Genomic DNA, 19,314 nt, shown 5'->3' with positions numbered 1-19,314 from the left:
CCAAGAGAAAGACCATCACATGGCTGCTTTCTCAAAGGGGAACCAAAAATGAAGAAGGAAAAATACAAATCATTTAGTTTTATGAGCCGATTGGTCAATACGGAGGAAGTCCAGCTGTGGCTGTGACTTTAAGTGACCCCTGTGCAACTCACTCAGATGATTGCAGCAATAACAGAACATGCAAGCGCTGTCAAACTAATAAAGCTGGCTGACAGGCAATGACAACGACACACAAACAATTAGCTCTCCAGAAAATACAGAGTTCACACTTTTTTTTTTTTTTTGCGTCAAACTAGAAACCAACACATTTGTGAGAGGATAACAGCGAGGGGTGGTTGAGAGGGTACAGACAGGACACAGTTCCTGTGGAGGAAGCCCTCTGAAACAGAAGCACATCTGCATGTTGCTCCTCTAGTGGGCACTTCCATGTCATGGCTCCCTGGCCCAGGGCCCCGCTTTAAAGTTTCCTCTCCGAACCAAGGACTTTCCGTAGAGGGACATCCTCCCTGCTGTAGGAGTGGAGGGAGTTACTGACAAGGCTGAGAATGGAGCTGGATTTGGAGATCAACAATTGTCTTCACGCCGCACCAGATCACCCTGAGGTCAAACATAAAGTCAACCACTTTATCTCATAACTCCTGGATCCATTTTAATGGAAGTTGTAAACAAGACTAAGTCTGTCAGTGTTTATGACATAATGCCTGACCAACCATTTTTACAGTCGTCTTGAGTGTTGGATCTTATTGCGAAGCTGACAGATGATGCACAGAGAAGATTACGCAGCTTGGCCTTCCCGAGACCTACACCACTCATCAAAAACAACTGTCACAAGTTCATCTAGAGAAAATAATCTACACTTCAAAGCTGCGAACCACACACTGGGAAGACTGAAAAGGAAAAAAATGGAGGTCTACAGTACTTTCTATGATCTCTATGCGGTGCAGAACCAAACACACAGTCACATTCTCCTGAGACGAGATAATCAGAGTAAATCTCTGGGCTAAGCTTCAGAGCTCCTCCCCGAGAGTGTAAATTAACACAAAGTCACACTGTTACTTTATAACTTATTTATACTTGAGCTATAGCTAAAACTTACTGTGTACTTAATGATACCACTGTGCTTGGATAAAGTCTGGGGGACAGAGAGACAGACTGCAGAAATGACCTTTAAGTTTGTGTGGCACAATCCTGGTTTGAAAGGGAAAAAAAGGGTTGAAAGGGTTTAGAGAATAAAATGAGAAATAATTCAATCATAATAACGATTTGCTTTAATCAAAAGAAAAACAAAAGGTGTGGCTGTATAACATATCATTGGCAATTAATCTGCTGAATATCTGTAGATCACAATGTCAGAAAGTTGGTCATATTTGTTGCCAAAAATTGACAAAACCAACCTAAATTTGATGCTGATTAATCAAACTAATCATCTCAACACTCTGTGTGACAAGAGTGTTATCACTCACATACAGCCGACAGCTGCTCCACTCAGTTTGGATAAAAAAAATTAGCCATGCCCTAAACGAAATATCAACATAGGAAACACCCTTTGTAAACAGCAGTGTATTGTTTTTCACCACCGTGTAACATTTAGTAGAGCTCGGCCATGGGAACGATATCACACCAATATGTTGCTGCATCACTTTGATGTCGTTTGAAATGCTTTACTGCTCCTCTGAGCAGGTAGAGTTGCCACGTTATGATAACAGACTCACTGTGTGTAAAACAGTCGTTTGACATTGGCAGACAGGGGACAGACAGAGGACGAGCAAACGAGGCCCTTCATTAATGTCAGCCGCATGAACGTGACACTCGTATCAGTTCCTTCCTGAAACTTCAACTGATTTTTGCAGTGATCCCAATGGGAGTGCATGACCAGGGTCCCTCCAAAATATTCTCATGAAGTGAGAGGGCAGCACCAGATGTAATGACGTTTAACAGACTGCTATGTTGGACACACTCTGAAGCGAGAAAGTGACATGCAACAGTGAATATCAAAGTTCACCACATCACTCTGTGGCAGTTTTCCTAGAAACTCTATGTAAATTTACCAAAATATATCTGGAAATCCTCTCCTCTAAAAGCCTGAAAACAGAGATTTTTTTTTTTGAATTGCGCCACTATTTTACCTGATAATTATAAAGAAATACATAATCAAAGTGACTAATCAATGATTAAAATAGTTAGCTTCAGACTGTTGACAAATATTTTCAGCATTAAATAAAGCACAAATATTGAGCATGAGGACAGCGTCAGAGGGCTCAATTACTGATTAACTTGAAGTTAGAAATAGAAATACATTTTTTGACACCTTCACAAAACACCTGCTCTCCTGGGATTTACACATACAATGGTGGATGTAGAGTTTGGGATGTGTGACAAAGACACAGTGAACCCATTCTCAGGGAGGTCAGAAGGAGAACGGCGAGACTTCCTCGAACCAACAGGTAAAACAGACCGCAAGTATGCAAATAACAGCTCTGCACCACAGTAATGTGCTGTCCAGGGTGACAGCATGTGTGTGCATGGTTCGACTCATATCAGCAGCACAACACTGAATCTGCAGAGGAGCCGACTGACGAAAGACAAATGACTCTTCCACTGAAAAATCTGGGCGTCCACTCGCATGCGTAAACATCTTGAATCGATGCAGTTTTCTCTCCTTGTGTCAAAGGCAGAGGTTTGGGGAGTAGTAGTGTGAGGGTGTTTTACAGTGCGTGCAACATCTGAAATAGCTGATGAATCACTTGAATGAAACAGCACGCCTAAAGGTCACCGCTAAGCAGGTGAATCCTGTCGTGACCTTTTGAGTCTGTACGTTGAATCAAATCACTGAGCAATTACTCCTTCAAGATATTTATATAAAGACTTAAACCAGGGCTGAACCCAACAACAACAAAAACAACTTCATATCATATACTGTATGCAGGCCCTGTTGCAGTGCATAACATCAGAATCATCTGTAAACAACACATACTACTACTACTTAAAATATTGTAACACAATATCAGGTCCTTAACAAAAAATTATTAGCATTATCAATCTGCAAACTACTTACTTGATTAATCAACAAATCAGTTTATCTATCCATTGCAATGTCCTTGAATTAAAGAGCATTTGCCAGTTTAGCTTAACAAAAAAATAGCTTATGATTACAGATCAAAACAACTAACAGTTGCAACTCTTTCCAGTTTGATTATATGCACATGACACAATAGTAAATGGGAGGATTATATCGTTTCCCAGCCCTAAATGTGCCACTAAAAGTCTGCTGAACTTGCCTGACATACAGTAATGTAGTGAAGTCAACATGAACAAAGTTCAGCAGCACCTTGCTGAGTTGCTGCCTTCAAGAATTTAGGTTGTACTTAAAGGCAAAATGAAAGACATACCTCGGTGCCTGCAACTGACTAACTGCATGGAAACATGTATGAAAGTAAGTGGTGTAAGCCTTTTACAGGAAAAACAAAAAAAAACATCATGTGCACGGCTGCACTGCCTGAAGCCTTCCTGTCAACACCGCTGCACTGACATGACTGAATTGAATGTGTAGAAAACTGAGTATCACTTTCACATTATAGCTATTCACATGGGAGTGAAAGTGAAAAACGGGGACACCCTGAGTTTTAGGGATTTTCCTTCGAGACTGAAAGCACTGTATTCCTGTTGTGACTATATGTGCTGTTTAATGTGGAGACTGACTGGCGAATGAGGGTAAGCACCTACAATCCCCAGTGAACAGCCCAGCCCACAAGGGTAGAGTTCAAACCGATAACAATCTAATCATTTTAACCCAGTTGAGGTGTGTGACTGTGAGCAAATAGTGCAGGAGTTTATGAAAGTAAGTAAAGGAGACTTTTTTACTCAGTCCCAAACAGCTGTCCTTCCTTTATAAATCAGAACAAATGAAAGAAATTCTCAAACTTTCCAGAAATAAACCAACAAACAAACAAACAAACACCTTAATCTGGCGATCATGGGTCTGTGCTATTGTGAGACAGTTTAATTTGTGACATAACAACCAAATATACAAATATGGACTGTAATCTGTGTATGTGCTTGTGTTTGAGTGTGTGGGAGAGTGAGAGAGAGTGAGTGTGTGCTGTGTGTGTCTTCATGACTTGGCGCTCTTGTTCCCTGTTTTGTCAGTTTGTTTTGTCAGTCTATTTTTAAATACTATGGCCATCATTTCATTATTATCCTCTTATATTTAAACAACTTTTAATATTGTTATCTTTTCTACTGCTCATACCTGCCCAGTGACTACAGGTGGAAATTGGCAAATGCTGATGTCCTGACACCTTTTCTTGTTCTTTTAGGTTAATGTTCATTTGTGCATTGTCCCTGTTTTTAAATAAATAAACTCCTATTCCTATTCCTATAAATACAAAAGTGACAACATCAAGACTTCAAGACTTGCCTGAAGCAAAGTGTACGGTGGTAGTGGTGGTGTGGCTGTTTTCTTACTGAATAACTAAATTAAAATCATCACAGTAAGAAACTCACGTTTGGTTGCATTGATGAGGTTCTTCCCATCCTTGTACAGCTCTTTGATGAACCTGTTAGTTTTGTCCAACTCAGCTTCGTGTGCCTTTATTTTGTCCCTGAAGCTGGGGCTGTCCAGATAGCACTCACTGAACTCCAGCGGGTGTAGTCCCATTTTTTCTGATGACAGATTGATAGCTTACGTTTTCAAGCACCGGAAACTGGCAAAAAAGGGGGGGGAAAGGCCGCTTACTTGAGAGCTAAACCAAAAAGCAAAAAAAAAAAAAACTTTAAAATGAAATTAGCGCTCTTTTCAGTGACCGTTTCAAGTCAAGCATAGACAACATAGCTACGTCAAGTAGCAGCAGCAGCAGCAGCTAACGGCGGTTAGCATGCTAACTTCTTCTCAAGTTGTCTCCACTGTTGTCAAGGGGGGAAAAAACAGGTATAACGGCTAAGATGAAAATAAAGAATAAAATAAAAAGTCTAGCAAGGCGGTAACGGCTGAAGGTTTTCTGCTCACGGGGAGTTGTCAGAAAACCATGGTGGTGGTGGCCACGTCCAGTTTCTCCCTCCTTCATCAAGAGCAGCACTCCACCTCAGTAGAGTAGAGTGACAGATTGAGAAACTCTGCTGACATCTGCGTGCGTGTAGCAAAACTTCTGCCAAAGACCGTTCAGCTTGGTCAAGAGAGTTCGCTGCAGTCACCTCTACTTCCGGCTTCGCTTTGCTTGGCCGCCGCAGACAGACGGACAGACAGACAGACAGACAACAGGCCCGAAGAATCAGGATCAGAATCAGAAATGTTTTTATAGCCAAGAGCAGTAGCCTAGTTAAAGGTTTCTTTACAGCACAAGGAATTTGACGTGGTGTCAGCTGCAGACATAAAGGTTACAACAACAACAAAAAAGTAAAAAGTAGCGATTTAAAAATGATTGATGAATAAAAATGAAATAAGATAAGTGGAATAAATTGAAAAATATGCAAAACTACACATATACTTTATACAAGTAGGATTCATACAATAGAATAGATTCAATATAGATAGACATTTAGGCTATACAGAATACACTGATGTTTTCACTGATTGTTAAATCCAACCCCAATGTAAGGGTGTGTCTTAATTCATGTTGTGGATCACAGCTGAATACTCTTTCAATTATGATCACACAAGTACTCCTCTTTGTTAATTAGCCTACTTTGCATAAAGTACTGATGGACAATGACGGCCGGCCACCCCATAAAGGACATCCTGACTTGACTAGAGAGCTCCTTCACTCAAAATGTGTGAAGGAGCATTATTGCAAGTAAAACATTTTTTTTTTAAGTAAAATTAAAGTCATTCCTCCCTGCAGCTGTCAGACTCCATAACAAGAGCTGCTCTCAGCACTAAACATAATTCAAATATGTATTTATATTTCTTCATATGTATTATTTTCTTAATCATAGCCTACTATATTAATAGGCCTACTGCTTTCTTTTTACTGTTACTGCTATATGCTATTTATATCTGTCCATTTCTTTGCTTTTGTCTGTTGCTGCAACCCAATTTCCCCATTGTGGGACAAATAGGCCTACAGTAAAGGATTATGTCTCTTATTACATTCATGTTTGAACATAAAATGATCTAAAAAGATGTCAATTTTATTAACTCTCTTATGAACTAAATTTCTGATCTTTGAACACATCAGCAGCAGAGATGTTGCAATATCGCAGGACTAAGATTAGATGTCATGTGCTCAAGATGTGATCTAACATGTGATTTGCACTTTTTTTAGATGGGTGGACAGATGTTTCAGTAACAGAAAGTGAACTGATACTGATAAGAGTCATATGGATCAAAGTAGAACAGACAGAAAACATCAATGCAGTACATACTGTATTTGTGTGTAACAGAACTAGTTATCTAATACCTTGTCTAATACAGGTAGCTTGCTGATATATCTAGCTGCAATGGCAAAAACCTGTTTTAAAGATATGGTCTACAATTTGAAAGACAATGAGAAAGATTTGAAAAAAGCATCCCCCCACACACACCCCTCCCCTCTAAGCTTGTATGGCCGCCATCCTCCCCACAGAGCCTCCGACACACCCCCTCCTGCACAGCAGAGCAACAAGCCTGCCAGCAGAAACCAAACATGGCGCCATGCAACTTTGAATGCAGAGTAACAATGTTGGATTATAGTCACAACTTCCACAATAAAAACCAAAGATTACCTGTTCAACAAAAACTCTGCTGTATCAGCAGCATCACTTCTCAGGCTCATATCTTGTTGGAGTTTTCTCTCCATCAGTCAAACGATGACCCGATGTTTACTTTAGTTTTGTCGCATCACCTCTTCCTCTCTGTCCTAGTTTTTTGACCTAAAATAATGTTTCTAAACTCATTGAAGTGGTAGAAAAATGGCTAATGCGGGGTCGCGTCAGTGAAACTGCTTCACACATCCGAATCTCCCTGCTCCTCTCACCCACTCACCAGCGCCCTGTGCTGGGCCACGCAGCCAACGAGCCTCCCTCCAGCTCTGGAGCTTTGCTCGGCACCGGTACCGACAGCGCCGCTGGTAGCGGACAGGGGGATGGCACCAGTAGCTACTGTACCAATGACGGCGGCGATGGCAACTGGCACCGGTACTGGCAACAGGACCGCCGTTACCGGCGACGCGGTACCAGTAGCCTACAGGTAATGACAGCTGCAACAAATTCTGTGCTTCTGTACAGTGCTTCTGTGAATGTGTGGGGCTTTCAGTGGCAGACTTGTGCTTTCTTTCAGCCTTGGCCAGTGCGGCAAGCAGGCACTGAATTCATGGGTTCAATGTTTCTGTGGCTGAGCTGCTCAGAGCGGTTACAAACTACTTGTAGTTTCAAAAACGGAAGGGGGTGGGGACAAGGTGGGAAATTGACCGGACCGCATGGCTCCTATTGGTCAATTTCTCTGCAGGCCTGCAGCTGCTATAGAGAATGGATTTATTCCGTCCCTCTTGCTCTTCACATTGTGTAGGTCGCACTATACATTCTAAATTACGTTGACAATAATGATCAATCTTTCAAATTGTAGACCATAGCTTTAATATATGCTTTACTTTTTTGATGTAAAATCTTAATTATAAAAGTAAGTAGTAGCCTAACTATGACTGTTTACCTGTTATGCAGTCAAAAATACATGACTTCCCTGAAAAGTCCACAAGCAGGACTATCTGCTGCCTCCTGTTCATATGCTTAGACTGTTAATATCCAAGTTTAAAGCAGCTACTAATCTGTTTTTTTTTTTTACTAGGCCTATTAATTGTCACTGTAGTTTTAAACTCAATCAAGAGTTTATTACTATGCATTTGTTAGTGACTAGGCTATTAGCTGTGGTTTATATGTAGCCTATATTTTACAAGAGAAGCCATATCAGACTCTGTTACACAGTCAACACACGTATGATCAGTTTCATGTAGATTTTGATCTCACTGCTGACATTAAGACAATGTCCAGACCTATATGATTACAGTGCCTCTACATGCTTTGTTGTAAGGTGTGGGTGTGAACGATCTTGATCCTTGGTACTCTTTGATTGTGCCTGAAGGTCCGTCTGTCATTGGTTCCAACTGGAGGCGTATCTGAGGCATAGCTATAGATGTGCTTTAATGCAATACGTTAATAAATACGAAAATTATTATTCACAACGTATGTTACAGTGTTTACGTCTCAGCCATGGCCTCATCGATAACTGTGACCTCATCACAGTTGCGCCCGCGGAACTGAGTCTCCGCGCGTGCTTGTTTGCTTCGGAGTAGTTTAGCGCACGGACACGTTTGTGGTTGAGCGGCAGCTAATGCGTGGTCCATCAAGCAGCGGTGTGGTTTTTTCTTCAGTTTAAAACCAACACGCTGCAGGTAAAAACTTGAATTTGAACAGACGAGGTTGTGTTTTGACGTGAAGCTGAGCTGCCGCAGAGACTGTCAGAGCAGCTTTTCTCTCACAGGAGCTCACACCAGGCTGCTGCTGCTGCTGCTGCTGCTGCTGCTGCACCACGATGCTAACGACTCCACTGGACAGGACCATAACGTTACCGTGTCTGCGTTTGCACAATTATCTGAACTGCTTTAATGAGATCGAGTAAAACAAAAATTCACAATACAAGCAATCAGCAGTAATTCCCTCTCTCGCACGACCGAGCCTGTGATCTAAAAACAACTCACAGTAAGTTAATGTAAAACAACTATAGTGCCTATAAAGAATTGTTTTAATTGCAAGCTATGTCATATTTCCAACTTGTGTTGACATAATAGTTATTTACCACTTGGTTAAGTTTTACCATGTATTTAAACTGCTTTCCTCGCAGCATGTAATTTAACTCATAAGTTTGACTTTGACTTGTGGCACAACAACCATGATTTTATATTTCATAACTGTAAAAGTTTGGAGCTGTTTGTCTGAAAGTTGTGAATGAGAAGTACAAAGCTGTTCCTATTATCTCACAGTATAAAAATATGTACTCTTGATAGATGGATGAATCCATGTTTTCATTTTACTTCTTTTTATCTGCTTTATGATTTTTTTTCCCTCTCCCCCCAGCAGAAATTGGCTTCCATAACCATTTGATCCATAAAACAAGTCCAAAATCAAAGATATTACAATGTACTATGATGCTATGACAAGGAAAAGCAGTAACTTCTCACATATGAGAAGCTGGAACTATTCTGCATTCTGCATTTTTGCTCAATAAGAAATTGCTCATGATTAATTGATTATCAAAAAAAGCTGCAGATTGTTTTGATGTCAAGCAACAGGTTCTATTGTCCCATTGAAAGTGGCTTTGATTTATATTTACTGCATTAATTTTCATTGGATCACCCAATCGGTATTTGAGTTAATGTAATCTTATTTATTTAGGGATGCCTAATACCAGTGCCAGGCCGAAGCACGGCCGGAGGGCGCGTAGGCGACGCCGAGAGGACCCCGCCAGGAACGAGCTGGTCTCTAGTTCCCTAGAAAGCGCCCAGCAGTGCCTCTTCAACCAGGACTATGGAACCGCTTTTGTCCACTACCTCCTGGTCCTCAACCTCGCACCTGCGTTTAAGGACTTTGCGAAGGTAATGACTGTTTACACCACTCTGAAAACCAGTCTGCGTAGATTCATTGCCACATATCACAATCACAATCACACAATCACTGGCTGTGTACAAAAATTACTCCCTTGTTCACCCATTCACTACTCTGTATACATAAATACACACTCTTAAGCTGTAAACTGACATTTCAGACACCATCATTTTGCATCGCCACTAACAGCTTTGAGTCAGTCAGTTTTACTTAAAATTATAGTTATATGGTAAATATTTGAAACACTGCTGCTGGAGAATATTGGGAAACAATTTTTCTCGGTTTCAGGAGTCCTTCAGGTTCACTCTCTTGAAATGGGCCGAGGAGCTGGACTCTGTGGGCCGGATACAGGATCTCTTCAGCTGTTATGAACAAGCGCTGGAGCTTTACCCTGCTGATGAGGTCATCCTGAACAGCATGGGTGAACACCTGTTCAGGTACCCTCCTCATGACATCACTATAGAGAAACATGCTCTTACAATAAACCCACCAACACAAGGAATAATGTAGCTTCACCTTGATAATTCAGGTGACATTTTCTTGTTTGTGACAACATTTTTGCTGCTCCTTTTCTTATCCAGGATGGGATTCAGAGATGAGGCTGCAGGTCATTTCCACAAAGCCTTGAAGCTGAGACCGGACTACCCAGAAGCCAGGGAGAACTTCTACCGTGTAGCCAACTGGCTGGTGGAGCGCTGGCACTTCTTAATGCTCAATGACCATGGCAGGAACCAGAAGTACCAGCAAGCCATTCAGAAGGCTGTTCAGAGCGGCTGCAACACTGTACTTGATATAGGTACTGGCACTGGGATCCTTGGGTGAGACTTGGAAACTTTTTTAAAAACTTGTACGAGTCATGGTGTGCGTTTTTTTTTTTTTTTTTTACCAGCAAGTTAGATAGGATAGGATATTTGTTTTTTGTTTTTTTTCACTTACTTTTTATTTCAGTTTCATTCAAAATCATATATACAGAATCACATTCATCATATTATCTGTTTTCTCACATTTTCAATACAATATAGTGCTAATGGGGACATGATAACAATTGTGACACAACAAAGGCAACAGAGACAGCAATAACAGAATGATAAAATAAAAATAAAACAAAATAGAATAGAATAGAATAAAAAGTGTCAGATTAATAATAGAGAATGGATTCAAAAGCATATCCATGGCAGGGTGCCACCTTTTAATGAATTTTTGAAGTCTCAGGGAGTTTGTTATTTGCTCCATTTGATATATTTCCCTTTTTTTCAGTCCACATATTGTATGTTGGAGGGTTGGGCTTTAACCACCTCAGTGTAATACATTTAACTGCTGTAGCTAGTAGTTTTTGTAGAAGATATTTATTGTCTCTTCCTTCAATGCGTTTTGGTGATACACCTTGCACCATTGGATCCACTGTAATATTTTTACCAAAAAGGACATTTGTTTTAATGCATTCATATTCTTGTTGTGACTTCCTGTTCTCTGTGTGAAGCATGTGTGCTAAGAAGGCGGGGGCTGCTGAGGTGTACGCCTGTGAGTTGTCAAAGACCATGTACGAACTGGCCTGTGAAGTGCTGGCAGCCAATGGGATGGAAGGCAGCATCAAGATCCTCCATATGAAGTCCTTGGAGATGGAGGTGCCAAAGGACATCCCACACAGGTTCAGTTTACACTTAATCCCATTAACATTGGTCCTGAGAGCACAATACCTTCATCTTTGTGTGTGTGTTTATGCAGCTCATGTCAAAGTTCTAAGATGTTTTATCTCCTGTTTTCTATCTAATGTTTTTTTTTTTAGAGTATCCTTGGTGGTGACAGAGACAGTCGATGCAGGATTGTTTGGCGAGGGCATCATAGAGACTCTCATTCATGCCTGGCACCACCTCCTGCTGCCTCCACAGGTAACTTCAATTATTAAACACGAGCTCAGGAAAGGGAAACAGAACTTAATCCTCCAGTTGCAACAGTGCAAGGTTGAACATTTCCATGGGCATCTAAAATCTGACATAGGTTTTCCCTAGGTCTCCCCCCCAAGCACCCAAATTTAAGCAGTGTAAAGTTTTACAATAAGAAAAAAACTCAGAAAGTCAAACATTTCAAAGTTCTTCACTGTGCAGATGGTTTTTTAAACATCCAACAAATGCAAATCTCACTAGTAAACTGGAATTTCCCTCATTTTAGGAAGTCAGGATTATATATGTATATGTATTACTACTCTAATTCACTCATCTTAAACCCCACCTCAATGAACCTGCATTATCCCTGTAAGTGTATAGCACCTGGCAAATGGTTCAAGTAAATTGTATTCAGTTAATGTGTATTGTGATTTAAAAACATGTAAAAGCAAGTTTCTTGCCCCACAGAGGGGTGAGAATGAATTCAAGGACCAATCTGCAACAGGACGGGTCATCCCTGCTGGAGCCACTGTGTTTGGTATGGCTCTTGAGTCCGCCGAGATCCGCCGGCATCACAGGTAGGGCCTCAGAGTCAGTCTGTATCCTTGTGAACAGATCAAATTCTGTCCTGCAAACAGATGATCTGTGCTTTAGGTTTGTTTTGCAGCATCAGTACACACACCGTCTGGACCTGGCACTGAATTGCTTTTTGTTCACACAGGCTGGGTGTGTCACAGGTGGGAGGTATGTCCGTGGCTGCAGCCGGGGAGCTCCGCAGTCCAGTGAGCTGCAGCAGCTCTGAGCCGGATGACACCATGGAGCCGTACACCACAGAGAGGCTCAGCAGACTGCCGGGAGGATATAAACCTCTCACTGAGCCCTTCACAGCCCTCAACATAGATTTCAATAACGTGGAGGTGAGCAGAAACGTCTCCTGAGAACCGATCCGTGTGTCCAATGTAGCCCACATGGCACATTCACGAATGATTCAGGCGCTCAACTAATGTATCTGCTCAACATGTAGCTTTTAACTAGATTCATCCACTATTAATTCAACATGTTTTAATTTAACCCAACTTTTGCGTCATCTCTGTATCTGATCCCAATATTCAACGACGTGTATTTGTTGCCCAGAGTCGACCAGAATAAAGTAACTGTGAGAAAAATCATTTATTTACCCGACCATATGTCTGGTGTCCCCATGAAACTATCGTGCTGGCTGCAGACGAGTGGCTGCTCATTATTTAGCCGTAACCCCTGTAGGGTTTCTCTGATTTATCGGCTCTCGGTGCTCACCTGGCGCATCGGAAAGATTGTGTTTGTACCTGAAGGAGAATGTGTTTACACTCTAGGTTTATCCACATACATGCAGAAAGGAGTGGACTCACAGGGACAACTAGCTGTGACAACTGGCCTGAATCTGTGATGTAAACCCACTTTAGCAGAGAGATCATCATCATCCAAATTGCTTGCTAGGAGCCAGATCTATTTATCTATGTATATTAAATAATTCTCTCTAAAACTTCAGCTTTAACTTGTTGTATATTGGTGACGTGTAGGAGCTGGAGGGCCTGACCTCCAGGGAGGTCCAGCAGGTCCGGCTGCCTGTCGTCCAGGAGGGGGAGCTGGATGCTCTGGCTGTGTGGTTCCAGCTCCACCTGGACGAGGAGAATAGTCTGTCCACTGGACCACAGGAGGACACGTGCTGGGAGCAGGCCATCTACCCTGTGCACACCACCAAGGGTAAGATACTAATAGAAACACAGGAGAAAATGTGTTCTTTGACGACTGTCAATAAATTACTGGTCACTTTCTGGTCAACTTCACTGTTTAGATTCAATATAGGCAACTTAGTCAATCTGTATATCCTACGTATTTTTCATTACCGTAATGTCTTTCTTTAATTAATGTGTAATTCATTGTTTATCTAGCTCCCCTGCCTTTTGTTCTCTGCTCTGTTTGTCGTGCATTTCCATGTTGCATCAGATGAGGGCAGTGTGTATTGTAGACTGGATTGTTTACAGCTTTCAGCTCTTAAGAATAATACCACTGATACCTGGAGGAAATATTTAAGCTTATTAATACTATTTTTACTATTGTCTGGGAATTTCTTATTGTAATAGGTTTATATAAATGCATAAATTAAATGTATGAATTTCAATTTTTAACTTAACATTTTTTTTTGTACAATTTTAGAAAGCTTTATCTTCTTAAAATCCTGAAAATTTAAATATATGGCCCATTAATGAAAGAGTAAACTGTCACAAATGAATATACGTATATATAACTTAAAGACTCTGATACAGTTATGACAGCAAAGTAAAACCGATATACGTATGCTAAGCAGTGTGCTTACATAGCTTTCTTAGCTTTAAATTAAGTGTGCTAAATATCCCAAAAAGCTCTGTGCAGTGCACTTTTACTTTTATCCGACTCGGGCCACTGTGAACTTAACAGCCACTGACGTGAGGTGACATGTTCCAGTTGGCATCACAGTACATCATATTTCAGACAGGACGCAGCAGCATTTCACTGCGCCACTAATTGGCTCGGGCAGCGTCAGGGGAGCCGCCACCTTTCCTGGTGATCACCAACATCCGTTTCCCGGTTGCTGTGACGTGTGTGCCGTGATCGCCTGTGACACTCTTTAGTGTTCATGAAATTCTTATAGGCAATAAATATGCATTTTCCCCAAATGCCTCTGACGAGCTGCGCGCTGACATGAAGACATGAACAGATGTTATTCCTGCAGGAATCCTTTCTGTGCCTCTCCCCCTCTGTCTCTGTGCCCAGTCCCCTGAATCTCATTTCTCTGTTGGGTTCGCTCTCCCTTCCTCTCCTCTGTGCTCTCCCTCTCTGCCTCTTCCTTCGATATCTTCAACCATCTAAAATGTTACCAATGAAGCTTCTTTAGTTGAAGCTTAAAATTAGAAATGCTAAAGTATTCCATTCTGAATAACTACTATTTTCTTTTGGGGGTTTATTTTTAAATTTTTTATATTATTTGTCATGCACAGCGGGCGTGGAAAAGACCTTTAGCTCATACTTAGATCAGATATCTTTTTTTTTTTTTACACTATTGCATGCTGATTATTGCTAACACCTGTGATTTAACATTTACACCAAATTAATCCTTTACTCCTTCACATGCATGTATGTATGCAAGGACTGTTGGTTGTTTTGTGTTTCAGTCAGTAGAAATATGTTTACAAAAAGCACATTTTTTTCAGGATCTCTATTTGAATAATAGATTATTATTATTATATGATATATTATTTTGAGTTTCAATTCCACGTCCCACATTAGTTTTCCTTCTTGTTTCTTCAGGTTTCGTGCTGAAACCTGGAGATGAGCTGATTGTTGAGATCTCATGCTGGGACGCCTTCCTGAGGCTCTGCAGCGTCGCTGTGCTGAGAGAGGGTCGTGAAATCCGCTTGGACAAACGCGCCGACTCGCAGAGCCCCGGAGATCCAAGTTTGAACCCGAACCCTGAGGCAGAACTGTGCAACGCGTTAGCGTGTCTTCAGACCGACCAGAAACAAACCAAAGACTTCTGCGTGCTGGAGTGCTCAGAGATGGCGCTCATGAACAACCAGGATTACCACCGGAGTTTCAGCAGTGCGTTAGGGAAGCTGATCTCTCAGCTTAAGGTTAAAAACCTGAACAGAGAGCAGGGATCCGGCGCTGAGACGGACTCTACGGACCGGAGCAACCTGCTGTACGTGCTGGATGTGTCGGAGGGCTTTTCTCTGCTCTCCCTCCTCGCTGCCAGCCAGGGTCAGGTGAAAGCCTACAGCTCGATGGAGAAGGACAAGCAGCAGGAAGTGCTCAAGAAACTGGCTCGCTCCAGTAATATCTCAGAGCAGAGTCTGGAGTTCTGGCTCAACAACGTGGAGGACGAGCAGGGGATGCTGAAGAGGCCGTCCAGGGAGAAGCTGTGGAGCGCCATCATCCTGGACTGTGTAGAGACCTGTGGCCTGATAAGACAGAAGCTGATGGAGAAAGCATCGCTGGCCAGGTGAGTGCACGTGGAACCAGGTGCAGAAATGTTCCATAGTTTGTTAATATTTATATTTATTTGATGAGAATATATTTCAATGATCTGTACCAGGTGTCTGCTGGAGGACGGGGGACGTATTTTCCCCGAGCGCATTGTGGTGTATGGTAAGCTGGTGGAGTCAGACACACTGCTGCTGGAGAGCGCTGTCCAGGGCCAGGAGCCCACTCTGGGTTTCAACATTGCTCCCTTCATCAACCAATTCACTGTAAGTAGAAGCTGCCTCCCATCGAAGTTCATTGATTTATGGTGTTAACTTTGAATGTTAATATCTTAGCTGAGTTTAGGGTAATAGTTAGTTAGTTGGTTGTTATATAATGAGGCACAGAATAAGCAACAACAGTAAAAAAAAAAGCAGTAAAATTCTTCCTTTTTAGTGACACATTCACACTGCAGTCTCTGAAAATGTTGTTTAAAATGTAATGCACAATATGTTAACTGCAGAAATGTCATCATCTTAAACAGGGATGTCTAAGCGGCCTGTTGCAGCACAGCATATACTCTGCTTCAGAGGCTCCACTATCCAATCAGTGAGAAGTTTGGTTTGGAGTAGCTCATCACAGACTGACTTTCCGTGCGACAGCTGACTAACAATGGCTCATGAATTGTTTCTCACCTCCTTGGCACATATAGAATAAATTACATAAATAATACACCCTACATGGTATCACACTGTGTAGTGTGTATTGTTGTCATAATATCACTGCACTATATCACAATATTTTTGTACTATCTTACATTCATATAATATTTTCTTGCAAGATATGTCATTGTATAATTTATGTAAACTATAATTATTATGTATTTTTTATTCTTACTGTATATTCTTCTATTACATTCTTTCCTCAGTGATATTCAGGTTATGTAATTTATTATCACTATACTCACTCTCTCATCCTACATACCACACTCTTTACCCTCCACAGATACATAAGATTATCTCTCATACAAAAATGAAAACACATACAAATGCATGCATGAACACATTGTACAAACTCGTAACGCACATATTCTATAACAATATTGTCAAACATTATGAAAAACGAATATTCGTTAATATATTTGAATTCATATTTTGCCCAAAAATCATATCTCTAAATCTACTATATGCTCCATACAGGTATATATCTCATTATTTACAGTCACACAGAACTCAGTTCCTTTAAATTAATGTAATGTTGATATTACGAATTCATCAGATTTAAATCTGATGTTATGTAAAAAGCGCTGAAACATGTTTTCACAGTTGATTTTGTTTATAACAAAGGGATTTCTGTAACCTGGATTAATTCAAAGGACATCACATAGAAACACACTTAAACTACACTGTTGAGCTGAAACTTCAGTCTTCATAACAGAAGTTGCGAAATCTTCCTATTGTACATCTCAGGCCACTGACATCTAGTATTCTGTCTCATGTTTCTGATGCAACCATCAATCTCATGTTCCTGATGCAACCGTCAATATTGACAGTTTTCACATACAGTATGCTGTGTTTGTAAGCTTGCATCATTCACATTCAGAGTTCGCGTATTAGGTGCAAACACGTTGCCTGAGGTGTTTGTTAAATAAGATTGGCATATAGTGCAATACTGTAAAGTTATAAAAATTAATCTCCAGTTAAATTTTGCTCGACTGAGATAATTACGCAGCCTGTGCATCCACTGCTGCTCCCTGCCATGTGTGTGTTGAGCTTTGTTGAGCAAGGTAATTCACTTGGAATACCAAGGTCCAGGACTGTGTTTTCTGTTGTGCGCTTCTCTTTGATGTGTGTTTCCCAGCTGCTTTAAAGAAGCTGCAAAATCCCTTTGAATTCTTTTCCTTTATTTGGTCTGGTATTTATCTTTTTTTTTTTTTTTTCCTTTTTTTTCTCCCAGTATCATGTTTGTGCTCTAATTTTGCAGGCCCCTCACGGGACGGTCGTTTGTTTTAACAGATGTTGTCTTTGAAGCCCTCGGTGGAGGGCACTTTTCTAGCGCAACTGTCACACAAGACACAACACACAGCTTGGCCCAAGACATTCCTACCTGAATCCATCAGTGCACATTACATCAAGCACATCAAACAGCAGGCTCCGAGGTCTACACAACTGTGACAGGGAGGAGGAAAGATTCTTTTGTTCTGCAGTAAAGGAAACGGTGACACTTTCTGTGCTGCCACTTCGGTTTCTCCCTCAGCTTTTAAGTCTGCCACCCTGCAGCCGCAGCCTGTTTGTCAAGTCTGGAAGAGTTGGAAGTGGAAGATTAGTTTCTAAGCATCAATTCAGTGATTGAGTGATTATCCACTGACACTAGTAATTAAAACTTAATGTTGATAAATACTGGTTGGCGAAAAAGCAAGCCCACATCAGCTTCTGCAAGACTCTTAAAACACTGAAGTTTTATCTGTTTATTTGATTATTTATCGTCCACGTTCATGTCTGTCCTAAGGGTGAGAAAAATCAATACAACATAGTCTTGCGATATTTCTCGTGGCAACATCTTATCAATATATGGGCACAGAGTGTCTTTTATTATGTAAATTGCTAATACAAATTCAAGTTTGTAGTGCTAGATTACTAGAGTACTTTTTACGATTGTGCAATGCTCACAACAAAAACGCAATGATATTGTATCGTGATGATATTTCTGTATCATGGGGCCTCTGGTGATTCCCCATTTTTTCTGTGTTTGCTATAACAGAATAGGTAGGGAGTTCTTTTCCATTTTCCTTTCCACCAACATCGTGTTCATCTTTTGTGTGTTCAAGGTGCCAGTTCATGTGTTTCTGGACTTTTCCACACTGGAGTGCAGACATCTCAGTGAGTCTGTGGAGCTCTTTGTTCTGGACCTCATGGATGTCAACGCAAACTACATTAACAGAGAAGTTAAGGTGAGTAAGCCACATGCTGGACCAACATGCATCGACTCAGCCACTGTAGTAAAACAGTTCCTGAGCAACCATCTGCTACATGAACATACAGCATTAAAAAAACTTGACTTGAGTCATACTGTAGCTCCAAACACAAACCCCTAACTGTCCTGTACTTTCTAACTTTATGTTAGTGGTCCTGCAGGAATTCAACCCAAAACTTAATATTTTAAAGTTCATAAATAAATTTTTTATCTGGAACTGCCAGTTTTGGTACATAAAAATATGTTTTGGACACTCATCTCCAGTAAGAGTCTATTAACAGTCTTCCAGTGATCTAACATGAGGTTGATGTTAGATCACTGTGAGAGCTTCTCATTGATCCAAGCTATTTCCCTAAAGTTCATTAATAATAAAATGCAAAAACTACAAATAATTCATTGCAAAGGGCACAATTACAAGGAGCTATTATCTTACTTTTATTTATTTATTTTTGCACGCGTCTTTGTTTTTAAACCAATAGAAGCAAAACATGACATGGTATTTACAGTAAAAGTGACTGACTATATTAGCTGCTGACTGATCTGATTATGTTAGTAAACCTGTTAAGACCTGATCTCTCTTGTCTCCCAGGTTCAGGCCACATCTGCAGGCAGAATAACTGCAGTTCCCTTCTGGTACAACATCCACCTGGACCAGGAGATCAGCATCAGCACCCTGAGCCAGAACTCTCACTGGAAGCAGGCGGCTGCTGTGCTGCAGCAGCCCATACAAGTACAAGCTGGAGACTGGGTCCATCTCGCTGTGAAGCTGCACAGGAGCACCATCTCCATATCGGCCCGTGTAGAGAGTTCCCCAGTGCCAGTGGTGTAATAATAACCTCTCACACCTCTTTGCAACTAGTCTTTTTTATAACGTTTCAAGTTAAATTTAGATCATTGTCATGTATTCTGT

General features: G+C 41.0%; 2 protein-coding genes across 4 annotated transcripts in view; one reads left to right on the top strand and one right to left on the bottom strand.

The window, feature by feature from the left end:
• arhgap10 (Rho GTPase activating protein 10) overlaps positions 1-5,094 on the bottom strand; it is a 50,127-nt gene extending 45,033 nt beyond the window's left edge. For both annotated transcript variants that reach the window (XM_083978920.1, XM_083978921.1), the window contains exon 1: positions 4,504-5,094. In XM_083978920.1, coding sequence (XP_083835046.1) covers positions 4,504-4,657 — 154 coding nt within the window. In that variant the 5' untranslated portion in view covers positions 4,658-5,094. The remainder of the gene's footprint in view (positions 1-4,503) is intronic.
• Positions 5,095-8,117: 3,023 nt separating this feature from the next.
• prmt9 (protein arginine methyltransferase 9) lies at positions 8,118-19,233 on the top strand (the record flags this gene model as incomplete). 2 transcript variants are annotated; one of them, XM_083976238.1, is made up of 13 exons in its annotated part: positions 8,118-8,667; positions 9,361-9,560; positions 9,859-10,007; positions 10,152-10,388; positions 11,051-11,218; positions 11,357-11,459; positions 11,922-12,031; positions 12,175-12,370; positions 13,013-13,196; positions 14,781-15,471; positions 15,565-15,718; positions 18,259-18,381; positions 18,994-19,233. In XM_083976238.1, exons 2-13 carry the CDS (start codon positions 9,363-9,365, stop codon positions 19,231-19,233), a joined length of 2,553 nt encoding a protein of 850 aa, XP_083832364.1. In that variant the 5' UTR covers positions 8,118-8,667; positions 9,361-9,362. The 2 variants fall into 2 exon arrangements, with proteins under 2 accessions (XP_083832364.1, XP_083832365.1); XM_083976239.1 differs by lacking the exons at positions 18,259-18,381; positions 18,994-19,233 and adding an exon at positions 17,415-18,133.
• Positions 19,234-19,314: the final 81 nt, after the last annotated feature.

Source organism: Trachurus trachurus, assembly GCF_905171665.1.
Source record: "Trachurus trachurus genome assembly, chromosome: 1".
Taxonomy (NCBI): domain Eukaryota; kingdom Metazoa; phylum Chordata; class Actinopteri; order Carangiformes; family Carangidae; genus Trachurus; species Trachurus trachurus.
This window is presented reverse-complemented; position numbering and strand designations above follow the sequence as displayed.